We start from the raw sequence: 17720 nt of genomic DNA, 5'->3' as shown, positions 1-17720 counted from the left end.
GCTGAACTTTCAAATGGGGTGAACAACAGCTTTCGCAAACCGCGAATGCACAAAAAGATGGGAGAATCTGCATAGCCAACTTAAGTCTCAGCACCACGGAATAATTGTAGAGCCTGGGCAAATTTTAATGTGATTTAGGTTGCTTTCCTTTACTGATTTACTTGGAAGCGTCCCACTGAACCTAGTGGGATTTACTTCCAAGCAAACTTGACATAACCAAAACTTTGATTTATTAGTCTGCCAATTAAAAGAGCAGTTCTGTGCCCTCTAGGAGGGTGACTGGGTGCTGTGGACCTCCCTCTTCACTGACTAAGAGGGAAGTCTATCCCTGGAGGTCTCTGTGGTGCTGTAGTCACAAACAGAACCTTTTAGGGAAGTCTGCACCAGATAGAAGATTGTGGCCAGAGAACATATCAGGATGTGCAATTCCTCGGCTATGGATTCTTTCCTCACAACTATAGGACTGTTCTTTAATTCAGTTGGAGCTTGCAGTTCCTATTTAAAAATTACGCCCAGATTATTATAATTTCTGTGTATTTCAGGGTCTTTTGAGCTATGTTATAATAGTGCAATTATCCACATAATACACTTTCCTCCTTCCAAACTCTGAGATTATCTCAGTCCAGATGTTGTGACAGTCTTTATTTCTCAGGAGGATTTCAGAGGTCTCACTCTGACCCGTTAGTGCTGGACACTGTGCCGTCCTTCAGTTTGATCCATGCCAGCCTCAAGAAAACACAAGACTCAGTGCTTTTCTTTAGTTTTGTTTTTTTATTGAAAGCTTCATCAAAGAAAAGAGAGGTTTAAACCTAACATCCACTGATCTACAGAAAGCCCCAGTATTGGGAAAATGGCAGCTATTAGGATTGTGGTACAAACAGAAATTTAAAAAAAAAAAAAGAACGAGGGGGAAACCCTCCCCTCAGCAATACAGAACTTTTCATGACATTTTGAAACATTAGCACAAAGATGCCCTTACAAGTCAGAATCGTTATCGTAATTCCTTTCAGAGTTCTTTTGGGCTGCGCTTTGGGAACTGGGAGGCCTGCAAAGGGTGTTTTCCATTTACTGGGTAGGAATTTAATCTTGTTTCACAGCCCTGGTTCCTTGATTCGATTTCATTTTAACCAGACGGGAGCCTTTTCATTTGAAACAGAGGAGGGCGGGGAACAGTTTAAAGTTTGCTGTATGAAATATTGACACTTCCGGTTTTATTACAAGAAACTTACTGTACTTCCTTAAGGTGTATATCAATGAGGGGAAGAAGAGCTTGTTCTTAGCATGACCAATTAGGCCAGCCTAGTTCTGCCAATCTTAAATTTGCAATCTCCAAATTAGTAACATTGTGTTTTTGTAAGACCAATGAACAAAACATTATTTTTTGTGTGCTGTAGATAGACTAGGCCCATGATGTGTCTTTGTCCAAATATTCACCTGAGTGCTTCTTTGTAAAGATTTTTGGTCAGGTTAGGGATGAATGAAGGTTGGATACAACTACCCAACACATGATGATTTTTTTAAATTTCAGCTTATATAATTGGCTTTTTGCTTGTGATTGGAACATTTGATTTGCTTGCCACAAGGAGATACAATCAGTGTGGCATACCTCTCCCTTCATTTCAAAATTCAACCAGGGTATCAATTAGGATATCAAAGGGATCATTTTGACTTTTCAGATGTAAAAACATCTAAGGGCAGCACCTCATATACTTTATACTTTTACAGTGAAGCACTAAAATTTCTATTTCCCCAACTGCAAAGGCACAGCATGAACAGTCAACCTACACGTTTCAACCAATTCAACCGTTTGCTGAACTGGCCCATGCAATTTTCCAGCTTTTAAAAACCTATTAACCCAAACCTTTTAGATGCACAAAACTTCTTTCCAAAGTAAAAAACAAAAACAAAAACAAGTTAGAAAACACAATTATAATCTAGAACGAAACCCTTCCCTCCCCCAGATTTTGTTTTCAGTAAAAAAATCTTTCAGCATCAGAATGTAGTAATAATTCGGGACTAATAGCAGATCATTCACAGCTCCTAACAAATAGTTATTAGGATGGAAGAACCTCAAGTGTAATAGCTGTCAAAATATAAACCCATTTATGTAAACACAAGAATTTTAATCCCCACAGAAGCAACCCCGACATTCACTTTACAGCATTTGTCAAACATTTCAATTTATTTTTTTTTAACAAAGAACATGTCAGTAAAAGTGAAAATACTGTTTCTTTTCTGTAGTCTGAGGTATGAAGAGGAATTTGAGATTGGAATCCACTTTAGGTGATATGACAGTAGAAGAAGGGTGTTTTTTTCCCCCTCCTAAGAGAAATAACCTTTCTTCTGGTGTTTCATGATTCCTGAAACTGCTCAACAAGGACTAGAAAGATCTGATCAGTCACTGAACTTCCTTGCTAAGTATGCACATGGGTGCTTACATGCATGATTATGTTTATGCTTTATTCAAAATGAAGTAACTCACCCACCGCTGTAGAGGAACAAGATAGCGTTTTTTTAAAAAAAGGAGAGGTTCTCTGAAACATGCAGCGTGCTTTTTTTCCCTTTGCAATGTCATCACACCGCTAGAATATCCTTGGTCTAACACTGAGGACTTGAAAATCCTTTATACCTTTGTACATCAGAACCAATTTCATGTTAAATAAAGCCTTGAAATGAAATGTTGGCCATGTATGACTCAAACACAACTATCTTCAAATTCCATATTTGGTCTCATCACCATGTGGATTGATTCATTATGTTAAGCCCATAATCACACTTTTCACATGACTTTTACTATACAGGTAATAGTCCCAGAGACTATACTTAAACCTGTTTCACTCATGTCAGTCTCAGCATTAAAATGATAGGGATGGTGGCTGATAAGCCACCTTCAGGCTTAAAATCATGAACCAAGGCAACTTTCTACATATTTCACATCATTTCTTTAATACCATAGACAACATAATTTAGATCAAAATACTGTGACATATTAAAAATAAACTTTTATTACACTGCAGGCATTCTCAAATCTGCTGAGTTTGGTCGCCACACATACATAAATAATATCCTTCCTTCTTATTTTTGATAACGTAAAATGCATTTTTAATGCTTAGGCTCACTGCAAAATCCCTTGTTTGCCTGTTCACCACTTTCTTCCTCAGATGTGAACAACAATATTGCAGAACACAATGGAATTACTTCAAAATATCTCTAAAGTTCTGCTTTGAACTACTGCAGTGAGACACTTTAAGCTTCTTGGCAAGCCATGCAGCTATGAACCCACAACCAGGAACACTTTCAGGGTTCACTGACAGAGGAATCCAAAATCCTTGGATGCTACCAGGGGGCCTTCAAAAAATAGAATCTTATAAGACAACTGCGTAATTTTTTAAAGTCTCTTTTCCAGCATTTTAAAATCTTACCCTTTGCTCCGTAACTAGTCACCATAATCAAATACTTGGATTCAAATGAACTGGCAGGAAATCAGCTCAGATCAAAATACTTTTGCTGAGCGGAGGTCTGGAACTGCTGAAAAAGCCATAGAATCCTTCAAACCATTTGTTGCAAGATAACATCAAGATCGAAGTCTATCTTTTAAGGCCCAGTTCAGATGTCGTCACAGTTGTGTGGTTAGTCATCCAAAAACTGCTTCTCAGCAATTCCGTGTTGCCTTGGCAACATGTGGAAGATGGAATCACAACTGGATAACCCTTATTGAGTTGTTTGCATGCCAGCATCCAATCATCCACCCAGCTGATGCTGATATTGGCATTTGATGGGCTCCCTCTGCATTGTTTTTGATTGGTGACCTAATCTGTACATTTAAGGTGCAGGTTTATTAGATCAGGAAGAAGATATGTGTCTGTGTAAGTGCCCGTCTGTGCAGGTGACAATGCAAGGTAATTGGTGGGTGCTCAAAGAAGGGTTCCAAAAAGAAACTTGTTTTCCTTCAAAATACATTACTGGAGCAAGGTAAAGGTAAAGGACCCCTGGACAGTTAAGTCCCGTCAAAGGCGACTATGGGGTTGCAGCGCTCATTTCACTTCCAGGCCAAGGGAGCTGGCATTTGTCCACAGACAGCTTTCCGGGTCATGTGGCCAGCAGGACTTTTGGCATTGCTTTTGGTGCAATGGGGCACTGTGATGGAAACCAAAGCGCATGGAAACGGCGTTTATCTTCCCGCCACAGCGGTACCTATTTATCTACTTGCACTGGTGTGCTTTCGAACTGCTAGGTTGGCAGAAGCTGGGACAGAGTAACGGGAGCTCACTCCATCACAGGGATTCAAACCACCAACCTTCTGATTGGCAAGCCCAAGAGGCTCAGTGGTTTAGACCACAGCGCCACCCGCATCCCTATTACTGGAGCAAAATATAGATAAGCGGGTTTCAGCTCCATCCCTTCACTTCAACTCTCATTCTGAGAAATCAAGAGTCCTTACGTAAACATTGCCAATATTCTGTAGCAGTAAGGGAATGCTCAGTGCAATAATTTAATCAATAGCGAACGTTTCGCAATTCCTTCTCTCTATAGGATATTAAGGGGTTAGATATCCCTGCAAGAAACAGTCACTGATACTCACAAAGAACTTTAACACCGAGCACATATAAATCATTACTGTCTGGGTAGACCTTGCGGAGATTCTGAAACGCAAAGTCTATGTATATTGAGGTTGCAAACTTGCAAGCACCTTTGAGGGGCATCAGACAGCTTACAGGCCCAGCAAGGCTCAGATCTCTTCTAACAGCAGCCACACCATGTTGTACTAAAAACGGCTTTAAAATCTGGAACCTAGTTTTTTGGGGAAATAAAACTTCTGTGGTTGTGCAAAGCAGATAACATAATTCTAAGGATTTTTGAACTTGGACCTATCTAGGCCAAAATGTATATATTCAAGCACCATCTCATTGTCCATGGAAATTCTGGATTTTATTTTAGTTACCAAGGGAGAGTTGGATAAAGACTATGCTCCTTCACTAGAGGAAGAAGAATCTTGTTTTCCAACTTGCCATTTATATTATTTTGCGCATTCGGGTCTGCACAAGGTCAAAATATTAAGTTCCTAGCATCTTGCAGCAACTGAACAAAGATCTTGAGAACCCACTCCCGGAACAAGCTGGAAGACTCATAAATGTGAAGCAAATCAAATTGTTAATAAAACTAAATTTAGAATCAAGGCTCACCCTTGGGTTTTTTTTTTTTTTTTTTTTTTGAGGGGAGTGTTCAGTGGCCATTTATGCCAGTGCAGCCCCAAACATATTATGGATTTACTTCCAGACTGTTAGCTGATCAGTTTATCAAAGTGGATCTATCAATGTCAGGTGATTTATAGGAACGGATGGTTCTTTCTTTTCCTTTTGCCAAACAACAAAGAAGTAGGGTGTCTGAAGGAAATTAAACAATTGAAACAGCTATTTTAAAAAACACCTGAAGCGATGATATGGACTATTTGCTGCTGCCGCCGCCCCACTGGCAACTTAATCTTCCGTGATTTAAACGTATTTGCTGAACCAAGTCAAACAAAATGAGAATGTATAAATAAAGCAACAGATTTCTGAACAGAAGAATCGGGAAGGTACTTCAGCATATCCCATCAGCCACACGGTAGCTACCTTGCAGCCTCACTGTCAACAGCAATGAGACTTTTCTTTGCACCAAACTAGAATTTGTACAGGAACAATTTTTTTTTAAAAAAAGAACAAAACAATAACGCGTGCTTCTTTCATATTCAACAAAATTGTGCCACAGAAGAATAATCTCTATTTTATACATACAGGAAAAAAGATACAGCATTTAAAGGAAGAAAAATAAGGCTGGCTTGATTATTTTTCCCATGTCCCATCCAACAGGCACACGCTTTCCAAAGGAAAAAAAGAGAAAATAATCAAGTGATGATCACAGAAAGCAAACAGCAGTGGCAAAGCACATGAAAGAAAGGAAGAAGCTAGAGATCTTTACATAACATGGAAACTCTTCCCATGACCCCAGCGCTGTGGTCCTTTGAGTCAGAATAGTCCATATGTAGTAACTGGAAAACTACATGTACTTTTAGAATCTCACATAGCCAGGCCTCCTTGTCTATAACGGTTGGCTAGATGGTTTCACTGTTTTTAATTTTTACGTTTTTCATATTGAACGTTGCATATTTAGCAGCCATTTGTTTGGGTAACCCAATCCCATCCCCACCAAACAAGAGATACTTACATTAAAAATAAGGAAACACTTTTTAGCATTCTTAAAAAAATACTTGATTCTTTAAAAAGTCATTTAAAGTAACCATGGACTCCGTGGACATTCCTCCCACAAACTTCCTATCCTATCGCTGAGACTTGTGTGTTTCATAGGTTGCATTCTTAACATCACAACTGGGGCCATTGAACCTGGTCGATTCAAAGGAAACCTGTTTTAGCATTTATATATATATATATATATATATATATATATATATATATATATATATATATATTATTGTCACTTTTCAGTATGGTTACCCTGTTTTGAAGACACCACTGTCATTGCGGTGAACCCATCATCATTTAACAGCCACCCCACCGCTGCTGCCACTGGAGGCCATTTCAATCATTTGGGCTTCCTTCGCTAGATCTTTTTGCCTGCTACAGAGAACAGAAATCTTCTACTTTGGTGCCTCATTCATCAAGCGTGGTGGCAATATTGGAGCAGTAATCTCCAGGAACGTGTCCAACCTCTATGGGAATGCTCAGGCTTATGTTATGCTTAACTCCCCTTTGTTTTTAAACCGTGTTTACACAGCAGAGATTCCCAGTGGATTGTGCCGCTTGTTGAAACTTACTAGAGAACAAGGAAGTTGGAAATGAATGGAATGCATACTTTTAAAACTTTCCACATACACTTATAAGGGAACTGGTAAAATTTTGAGGCGCCTTCTTCACTGCCAGTCTTAAAATTCTCACTGCATGACACCCTTCCCTTTTTTGGGTGGGGGAAAGATAATTCTCTTAGGCCCTCCAATATATAGACTCCATAAATTCTTTTATCATTTAAAAATAGGGTTTCTTTGCCAATTCAACGTACTTGCTATTGTCTTTTGCCTAATCAAACTAATTAGTGATTGTCAGCAAACATATTAAGACAACAGAAAGCCAGTTAGTACAAAGTGGCTTCATGCTAGCTTCATGCTAGCATGAGAGAACTAACCATTTTAATCTTTCTTCTTGCAGGGGAGAGTTAAGACGAAAACACCAATCGCCTACTTTTTAGAATCATCTTCTAAGTGACTTGAACAGACCACCAAAATGCAAAATGGAGATGGATGGTTCTGAGCACTGGAAGATGACCCAGGGAGGAGGAGGAAGAGGAGGAGGAAACGAATCTGTGAGATGCTGAGAAGAAGGAAGACCGTAGGTTCAGTACAAAAGAAATCGGACAACGCAATGGAAAAGCTCAGCAAAGTTTAAATGCACCTGGGTAAGAACAGCTGGCGACTGATATCTTTCTCATGCTGTGAAATTCCGCTAAGCATTGCTAAGTACCAACTACTCAGAACTTTCCATTAAAAGCCTAAGCATATAGAATGTACAACACCAGTGGAAGGTAGTTTAAACAAACACAAAGTTAAGAAACTGGTCCGGCCATGTAGGTCAAATAAAGATATTTTTTTTTAAAAAAAAATGAAGAAATAGGAGGGGGGGAAGGACTCTATCTTCTGGACTGCGGTAGGTTGTCATTTCATCTTTGGTATAAAATAGGCCATCCATAGGCTGCATTTGATCACAACTAGGAAAGACTACAGAAATTGTCAACAATTTCTTCTAGCTATTGCTTTTTTTTGCACTTTTTTGACCATAAGCTCCTATCTACTTAAGTTCCCCCCCCCCGCCCAATGCTTTTAAGCTAGGTGTTTGCAATGTGACAAGCTAAGCAGACTAAAAACTTTTTAAAGCTCATAAAAAAGACTGCAGATAAAAAGCACTAATGCTTTTGCCAGCGATCACACTTTGTAAATTAAAAAAAAATCTCCATTCTGCAAGAAAAAAACCTGCATTCCTTAAAATGCAAGTTGATTCCCCCCCCATTGTTCAATAATTTTATTGTAAAACACTTTAGCTTTCTAGATTCTTCTCTGTCAACACTAAGAAAGTTCATAAAAGTCTGCATGTTTTTCAATTCTCGAAGTCTCCACAGTTCCTTTATCAACAAGTTTTCTTCGAAAGAAGAAAAAGATCGTTTTCTGCTAAACTGTACAGCTTTTATATATATTTTTTGTTCATCCTAAAAATTCAGTCTGTTGAACTTCACCAGTTGATGCCGTGGACGTTTGAATCCATTTTCCTTTCTTCTATCAAGACGTTGACAGCTTGCCTTGAGAGCCTTTGACGTCCTTAAAATTAAGGCAATTAAGATTCAAGATAAACCTTACCTAAACATTTCTAAAAAAAGAAAGAAAGAAAGAAAAATGAACCCAAAATAAAAGACACACTGGATTTCACGGAGAAAGGGGAAAGAGTAGCTGGATTCTTGAGGAAGACCATTAGTTTTCATCTCAGCTTGCTCCCTCTTGACATCATCGGTTCTCTGTTTTTGTGTGTTTTTGGAAAACAAAAACAAATCTATCTACACTTCCAAGTAAATTCTGAATTTCAAATGTTCATCCAGATAAAAGACCAACCCAGTGTTTTGCCGTGGGTTTTTTTTTCTTTAATAAAAAAATAGCAAAAATAAAACTATCAGACTACATGACTGAACAATCTGCACAGCACATAGAAACACTGTTTTGTTTTCGTTGGGTAAGGTAGAAAATTAAAAGAAAACTCTGTTGATGCCTGTGCAAACTGGATGCCAACTTCTTGTTCGGTGAAGTTTCTCCATTCAAGGCAAACTTTTCAGACCGACATTTTTCAGTCCTGTTTATTGTCTGCAAAAACAATTGAATTAAAGTAATCATTAAATCAAAATAATCCTGCCTACCTACTAAAAAAAAAAAAATCCCCACCCCTTGGCTATAACCAAGCTGAACTTACTTAGCACAGGGAGAATGCAGAAAATGCAAAATGCTTTAAAAAAATACATTGAGACCAAAGGATTATAATAAGTGTATCTGTAAAATTCTTGAAATGCCCTGGGCCCTAGAGATCACCTGGTTGGTCCAATCAAACTTTCCCTTAACACTCCCCAAAATAACCCGCTACTGATTTGCAGACAGTAGTAAGGCACACCTTTTATTTATTTACCTGGCTAATTCAAAAGGCGGACAGTGGGTGAGATCTGCTGACCTAGAACCCTATATATCATAAATGGCTTTAAAAGTGGGGGGGGGGTATAGAGATCTGAAAAATAACAGCAAGAACAAGTCATTGTTGGCATCCATCTGTCTTGAGAGACAATGGAGTGAGCCTCTGGGGGGTGAATTCAAATCCCAGGAGAATCACAGTGCCTGCTGTGGCTGCAGAGACTGGTAACTCATAACTGCTGCCTCCTATGTTGTTTTTGCAGCACCAAAGTGACCTCTCTGAAGTGCAAGCCTGGGCAATGTGTATGGAGGTCCTGGGCTGCCCAGACAACAAGACCCCCCTCTCGGCCTCACTGATATGGTGCAAAGGAAAGCAGAGGCACCAGCTTGGCTGCAGGAGTTGTCGGAAAGTTGCCTTAGGGACTCCACTCTAGATTTGCGCAGAGCTTACTTCTTAGCCTCCCGAAAATGTCCCGCAAGGCAGCGAGTATAGAATAAGGAGACACTTAATAAATTATAACGAATAGTTTCCAAAGCATTTTGCCTCTATTTTCACTCTCCCTCAACTCAGTCACTTATTTCTCTCTAACTCTCTTGACACGTCTCTTCTCAGCTGAACTTCCCGCCTGCCACTCTCTGTAACACCCCCTGCTGTCAATAATTTCTTCACTCATCCTTTCTGTTAGAATATATTTAATGGCATGCATCTTCCTTTGACCCAGTGAAGAATTTTATAATCGCACAGAGAACCCAGAACTCTGCCTGGCACTTTCTAAGATAATCTTAGCTCTTTCTATCTCAGAAGCCGAGAGGAGTGCCTGACCATACAGAGACTACCTAAAACTATTGTCTTATGCCAGACAGGGGTGCCCTATCCCATTTCGCTTTGCCCTGCTGTCGTTGCCGCCACCACCACTATACCTGCTGCTGCTGCCTCTTGCGTGGACTGCCCACTCTCACTGCCACGCACCCTGCCAAATCCACTGCTGGTGGAGAGGCACCGCCACTATCAGAGGCCATTTCAGGCAACATTGTGCTGATTTGGGGCGAGATCTCACCCAGTGCTGTGTGAGATCTTACACACTTGGCAGGATTTCCAGTATTCCTGCCATTGCTGCTAAACCAGGGGTGTCGTATGGTCTGCTGTCAGCACCACGCATGTGCCTCAAAATCAGACACAGCAAAGGATTTTCAGCAATAAGGGTGTGACGTAATACTGCTCCTGATAAAATTGTGTTGCTTACCACGATAAGTGCTTGTGCACAATGCTACCACAGTACTGTATGCTACAGCAATAACAGACAGTTGTGCGTAGCAGCTTTAAAGGGACTACAAAACAGCGCGCTGATAAATTAAAAACAACTCAAGATGCACTAATGGCAGATTTGCACATCACACTCAAAGCACATTCAAAGGATATGGCGCCTCCGTCCAAAATCTGTGAAACTGCAGTTTTCTCCTCACAGAACTACAATTCCTAGATCATAGAATCATAGAAGAGTTGGAAGAGACCACAAGGGCCATCGAGTCCAACCCCCTGCCAAGCAGGATACACCATCAGATCACTTAACAAAGTTCCCACGGATTCTTTGGGGGGAAGCCATGTGCTTTTAATGTGTGTTGAATGTCCTTTAAATGTACGGTGTGGCTCTGCTCTAAAACAGAACACAACTCTGAGTGTGCAGACAATGGGGCAAGTAACAGCTGCCCTAGAAGAACAAGGAAGCTGTGTGTAGAGTAAAAAAAAGAAAGAAAGGAAATAATAGTAAGGTTAAATCAGTCAGCTCTATTTATCCTAAACCGAAGGAAGCTGCTTCAGTGCTAAACTGGTGTCTGTCATCTGTAATGGATTGGATGAGGGAAAACAAATTGAAACCTAATCCAGACAAGACAGATGTGCTTTTGGTCAGCTGGAAGGCGGAATAGGGATTCAGCCTGTGTTGGATGGGATAATACTCCCCCTGAAGATACAGGTTTGCATTTTGGCCTTGCTCCTGGACTCAGCCCTGAACATGGATGCCCAAGTCTCTGCAGTGGCCAGGAGTGTATCTGCACAATTTAAGCTACTGCAACTGTTGAGCCTGTTCCTTGAGGTGTCTGATTTGGCCACAGTGATGCACACCTTAGTGTACTGTGGCACGCTCTATGCGGGGCTGCCTTTGAAAAGTGCTCAGAAATTTCAATTGGCTCAAAGAACCGCAGCCAGATTGTTGACCAGGAGCAGACAGCTCCCTTGCTACAGCAGCTCCATTGGCTACCCATCTGTTTTCGGGCACAATTCAAAGTGCTGGTTATGAGCTATAAAGCCCTACACAGCTTAGATCCAAACTATCTGAAAGACTGTATTCCCTTATATGAACCTGCCCAGGTTCTGAGATCTTCAGCAGAGGTCCTTTTCTGAGTTTCACCAGGGCTTTCCTGGTGGCTGCTCCCAGACTTTGGGACTCCCTCCCTAGAGAAGCTAGATTGGCTCCCTCTTTGCTGTCCTTCTGCCAGCAGGTGAAAATGTTCTTGTTCAAAGAGGCTTTGGGGAACTGACTGTTTTTAATGAAAGGGTGGGCACTGAGCTGATTTCATTGTTGGTATGGTTTCAATAGACTTAATATATCTTTCTCAATTCCCTGTTTTTAAAATGGGAATAAAAGACAGGCCCTCCTTCTCTCTCCCACACACACATAGGTAAAGGTAAAGGGACCCCTGACCATTAGGTCCAGTCGTGACTGACTCAGGGGTTGCGGCACTCATCTCGCGAACCACAGCAGCGCACGGAAACGCCGTTTACCTTCCTGCCAGAGCGGTACCTATTTATCTACTTGCACTTTGACGTGCTTTCGAACTGCTAGGTTGGCAGGAGCAGGGACCAAGCAACGGGAGCTCACCCCATCACGGGGATTCAAACCACCAACCTTCTGATCGGCAAGTCCAAGGCTCTGTGGTTTAACCCACAGTACCACCTGCGTCCCTACACAATGCATAATTGTTTTTGTCCTATTAACCGGTGCCACTTCAAAATGTTTCCTCTGAATTATGATGTGTTCCCGATTCACATTCGATGAACGCCGTCAACTTACTTTGACTGTTGGTAGGAATACGTGGGTGCATGTTCACTGGACGTTTCCACAGCCATCTGTTGTTGCTGACCACTGGCTTCCTGTGATGAAGGTGCTACTGTCTGTGGAGAGGTATCGGCGACAACACCCTGAGGAGATGAACAGGAGCACATTACTGCCTGTAATAACACCAGCAACATACAGGAGAAAAGAGGCGGTATATAATCTCACCAGCTTCATTATTTCTTTCCAGGTGTATCATTGCATTATTTTGTGGAGTGTCAGGGGTAACAGAAGCGGCATGCTGGTAGGACACAAAGGCTACACATTTAATAGAGAGGCATGCCACGACTGCAGCTTTGCACCAAAGACCTGCAGAAAGCTCTTCCATTACAAATGCAGTGTTTGAAATCCACACTCTCCAGACTATTCTACTTTGTCACATACGCATGGCTGGTCTGATTTGGATCACACTCAGAGCGATTTAATATTTGACCCAATGAGGGTGTTCCCTTTTTCGTTGCCATGAGATCGGAATCCAGACCCACCAGACAGGCTCGTCGGGTTTGCGACACACACAAAGTGCACTTTCTGTATCATGCTTTGGACAACAATGCAAGGGATTTCGGATCGTTTTTAAAAGGTAATTTCTGCATAGGTAATGGAAAGATGAAACAAGACAGCATTATGAAGTGATTTGCTGTGGCTTGTAAAATTAGAATTTGATGGAAAGTATTTTTTGCGGGAATAGGTTTTTGCTATTTTGAAAAACATTTAAAGAAAACATTTAAAAAAAATAGTTCTCAGAAGCATTTCTGGTTTAATTTGTGATTCGGTGAAGGCATATTACTGATTTAAAATAGCTTTGTTATTGCACTTCCACATGCATAACTTGTAGCAATAGCTCTAAAAATCTCAAATTCATTCTTTTTCTTCTGAAGAGGTAGCCAATTAACGCTCAGAGTTCCAAATTCAGAATCATCATTATTTTTTCAAAAATATATACCAAGGTGTTAGTTTATAAAGGTTTATGAGGAGTGTTCAAACAGAATGTAAGGATTAAAGTTGACCGCAAAACATGATAGAGAGTGAAAAACCACTGTACTGCAAAGCTTTCAAAAGAATGGATGAAACAGTTGTGAGGTGCTCACTGGGGAGAACGGCTATTTGCAGGCAACACAGTGTAGAAGTCTCTTATGCAGAGCCCAAATATTTCTAGCAGAGGCGTGCCAATGCGGCTTCTTGGGGGAAAAGCATCTTCAGCTATCCAAGGAGTGACAGCTGTAAACGAGGCATAGTTCAAGACACCATCACTGAGTCCATGCTGTGCCCATCACATATATATATATATATAACTGGGTGAAAAGTAGGCTAAGATAAAACTGTGAAGAACCAAAAAGGAAACACATGGATTTAAGAGTGAACACCACCTTTCTTCTCCCTTCAAGGGTTCCCATTTTTCCTTATTGTTTGTTTGTTTGTTTGTTTGTCCAGAAGGCCTTATGAAGATGAACGGCAGCAGAAGTCAGCTCTTCCGGGTAGCTGGTGGTCCACAGTGCCGAGCAAATACTTACTCATTAGACTGTCAGCAGCAGGACTCGGCCCCAAGGAGGGAGGGAGCAAATCCTTCATCAAGGATGAAAAAGCACCCAGTCAGTGCAGCAGCCCCCAGTTCTGCATATATACAAGAGGAAGGTTTCCTTTGCTCAGTCACGATTTCTGGGCTTTCAGAAATCAGCTATGGGCAAAAGCCTTATGCTAAGGAGAGCATCAAACCTCCCGTTTTTTTGCAGTCTTCTTTTCTTGAACCTCTTTTGTGTTTGTGGTCTGACGTCTGGTTTTGGTTACCTGTTCCTGTTGCCACCTCCCCCCCCCCCCTGAAGACTGAACTACCCAACAGAAGTTTCCATTTCATCTTCGGTGAAAACTAAAACCAAACCTGTGTATTTCTCTAAGGGGAGCTACACCATACAAGCAGATGGTCCCATCCTTAAAAACAGTTAAGGAGATGCTTCCCCAAAGAGGTGAAACAAGGTGAAAACACAAGCAAAGTGGACTTACTTCAAGAGGGACAGCTGTTGGAGGCACAGGAGTATACTGGGGGATGTACGTCCCCTGCATAGGAGCAGCAGCCGTCATATACTAGAACGAGGCAAATGCAAAATTATTGTAGAAACGTTCATTGTACTGTACCCAATTATTTTCAGCAAGCAGCATCACATAACCTTGGGGCTTCTAGTCTACTGAGCAGTTCCAATGTGACAGATGAAGTGTAGGTTACAGTGATGGATTTACATATAAGCTAAACAAGCTATAGCTTAGGGCCCCACTCTCTTGGGGGGCCCCAAAAAAATTAAAGGGGAGGGAGCTAGATGTACATGTATTAATTGTATTTCAGTTCAACAATTACTTTGATAAAATACGTATTTTGTTATGTGCAAATGGCTTTAGATACCTATTAGGTCCATAAATTACCATATATTCAACACAAAAAACAGCAACAATTTGTTAACAAAGGACAGCTGGACAGATAAAGGGCCCGATTACCTTTAGTAGCTTAGGGCCTCATCAAACCTAAATCCGGCCCTGGTGGGTTGCTAAAGCATTCAAATTCTAAACGAATTCAGTCCAACTAGCTAATCCACGGAAAAGCCATTTACCTTCTCACTGTAGCAGTACCTAATTATCTACTAGCACTGGCATGCGTTCGAACTGCTAGGTTGGCAGGAGCTGGGACAGAGCAATGGGAGTTTACTCCGTCGCGGGGATTTGAACTGCCGACCTTCTGATCGGCAAGCCCAAGAGGCTCCGTGGTTTAGACCACAGTGCCAGCTGCACCTCAGTGTGATCCCCTCCCCTCTGGTGGCCACTATTAAGCCCAGAAGGGACGCTACCATTGGTGCTTAGTAAAACGTTTCTCCTTGGCCTGATGGCAGCCTGTGGCAGGTGATTTTTGTCAGGACTGTGGTCGTTGTGGAGGAAAAGAATTAATTCACGGCACTGTGCATCACAGAAGCAAAAAAAGTCACACACAGCCTTGCCGACTGCTATACATTAAAAAAGAGAGATGAAGATGTAGGCATTTAGCATCATGCCTATTTTGGCCCAGAGAAAGCTAAGCATTCATGTTTGATAAAGTGCTAGCACAGCATAGCATGCATTTGGTCTTTGAACCCTGAACGTTATTTCCCACCTGACCCCTGTACGCATTAAAAATGGAGGAGACTAACACCCCTTACGAGTAGCATAAGTGAAGCCTTTGTGATTCCTCCTCAGTAAGTAACTTGGAGATTCCAACTTGGTGCCACACATTCCCAAACCTGTTTACTTTGCAGGAAAAGTCACCAAACTGACATTCATGTAATTGATCGCCACCTTCATCCAGTCTACCTTACAGCTATTTAAAATGAGAACAATTAAGTGTCTAGAGACCTGGAAAGAAAGGGGGGGGGAATAGCGGGGAACGCCAAAGAAAGAAAAGGAACAGATGTCTCAGAGCTTCCCCTTCTATAGCTGAGACCGCTAACTTGATTTCCTTCTACGCATGAATTGTTTTTAATTTCCAGGAAGTCGTCTTAGCTATCAACATTAGAAATTCTCCTGAAAAGCTCTTGCCCTCAAGTGCTATAGAAACATCCTTAATTATGAGTGTTTTTCTGACACTCTTACAGCATTATTCCCTTCCTGTATTGCTTGTAGAGGAATTTGGCTGAAGGCAACAAATTACTCAAATCCTTCAATGTCCTATCAATATTAAGTCGTCACATCGCTTTGTTTCGCCACTCTCTCGCTCACTGACAAAAATATTCATCCACGTCAGCAAGAACACCTCCAACACCTGTTATCTTCAGAGAGGCACAGAATATCCAAATGTTCCCTAAATGGGGCTTGGTGGGTCTTAAAATGATTAAAATATGGACCAGATTTACCTGCTGAAATAGGAAAAGCTAAACACCCTTTTTACAAAACGTGCCTTAAAACATCTCTTTTCAAACGAGCCTTGAATTCTTGCACCTACACCAACACCGTGAGGTAGAAAAAGAGTCACAGTGGAGGGAAGCAAAGAAAACACGAATATTTTGATACTGAAATCCATGCAGGCAATAATATCCTGATTTTGATGGAAGTTCTGTCTGCAAGGAGGGTGGCTCTTGCTCCCATGCTGCAGCCTAAGGGTCAAGGAAGGATTGTGCTGGTCTGGGAGGTGGCCCTTTTCATGACAGACCCGGAGAAATCTCAAAGTTATCCAGCGTTAGTGTCAGCCATCAGAAGAGCTGAAGTGAGAAGCAGCAATGGACCAGAAGAGACCCATTCCTACTTTCATTTAGTGCATACTCTGGGGGGGCAGGTGGTGCAAATTGTTCAGAAACAGCATGCTTCTGCCCTGAATTTTCACGTGGTGCAATTTTCATAGCAACAACAGGTGTCTTTTCCAAGGAGGAGCCGCCCATTGTTTTGTGGGATTTGCAGCCACTGCTCCCCGTCTCCTGTTGCTCAGGCACCATATATTCTTAAAAGGGCTTCTTCACTGCATAAAAGGTAAAGGTAAAGGGACCCCTGACCATTAGGTCCAGTCGTGACCGACTCTGGGGTTGTGGCGCTCATCTTGCTTTACTGGCCGAGGGAGCCGACATACAGCTTCCGGGTCATGTGGCCAGCATGACTAAGCCACTTCTTGCGAACCAGAGCAATGCACGGAAATGCTGTTTACCTTCCCACCGCAGTGGTACCTATTTATCTACTTGCACTTTGACGTGCTTTCGAACTGCTAGGTTGGCAGGAGCAAGGACCGAGCAATGGGAGCTCACCCCGTTGCAGGGATTCGAATCACCGACCTTCTGATCAGCAAGTCCTAGGCTCTGTGGTTTAACCCACAGCGCCACCCGCATCATAATCCTAGTCAATTGGGTAACACAGAATTCAGCATCAGATATGGTGGCCAGGGTTCTGGGGAGAGCTCACACCACAGAATCTTAGAGGTCATCCTATGCATTCTGACACCAAATATATTTCTACATGCCACAAGTAATGGAGCTCTCAAGAAAACTAGTACATGAAGATGTTCTACTTGAATCCCACAGGGTGACACTCTAGCTACATTACAAGACACATCTGTTTTTGCCAAGGAAAATATTCAGCCTAGACTTTCTCCCTGAGGGAGGTACTATAGTTCTCACACAATTACCCCACCCTACTTCTATGGGCAGATTCAGGAATGACGAGAATGAAAACACCCATGACTTGAAATATAATGTGAGATGCAGACCTACATTATTGGTTCTAGGAACTCTGTATATATTGGGCAGATTACTGGGAATTAGCCTTACTTGACTAATGGTGCTTGCCCATTATACTTTGTCACAAGTATGCGCTTCATTGATTTATTATATTTTAAATACCACGTTTTCCTCCAAGGAGCTCAGAGTAGTGTACATTCTCCCCCCCTTCTGCCCCCCATTTTG

General features: G+C 41.7%; 1 protein-coding gene and 1 long non-coding RNA gene across 12 annotated transcripts in view; one reads left to right on the top strand and one right to left on the bottom strand.

Moving 5' to 3' along the window:
• LOC310828464 overlaps nucleotides 1-7337 on the top strand; it is a 167228-nt gene extending 159891 nt beyond the window's left edge. For all 3 annotated transcript variants that reach the window (XR_014556909.1, XR_014556910.1, XR_014556911.1), the window contains one exon: nucleotides 7200-7337. This is a non-coding gene — a long non-coding RNA (uncharacterized lncRNA). The remainder of the gene's footprint in view (nucleotides 1-7199) is intronic.
• RBMS3 (RNA binding motif single stranded interacting protein 3) overlaps nucleotides 752-17720 on the bottom strand; it is a gene marked incomplete at its 3' end in the record, with an annotated part of 741806 nt that continues 724837 nt past the window's right edge. For 7 of the 9 annotated variants that reach the window (XM_083705903.1, XM_083705901.1, XM_083705906.1 and 4 more), the window contains 3 exons: nucleotides 14320-14400; nucleotides 12280-12407; nucleotides 752-8893 (listed from right to left, as the gene is read on the bottom strand). In XM_083705903.1, coding sequence (XP_083562029.1) covers nucleotides 8887-8893; nucleotides 12280-12407; nucleotides 14320-14400 — 216 coding nt within the window. Of the gene's footprint in view, nucleotides 8894-12275; nucleotides 12408-14319; nucleotides 14401-17720 lie in introns of those variants that run through there. The other 2 variants (XM_083705904.1, XM_083705909.1) reach the window with 1 other exon arrangement.

The sequence above is a fragment of the Podarcis gaigeae genome, assembly GCF_964106915.1.
Source record: "Podarcis gaigeae genome assembly, chromosome: 12".
NCBI lineage: Eukaryota > Metazoa > Chordata > Lepidosauria > Squamata > Lacertidae > Podarcis > Podarcis gaigeae.
Note: the sequence above shows the minus strand (reverse complement) of the source record. Positions and strands in the feature narration are given on the sequence as shown.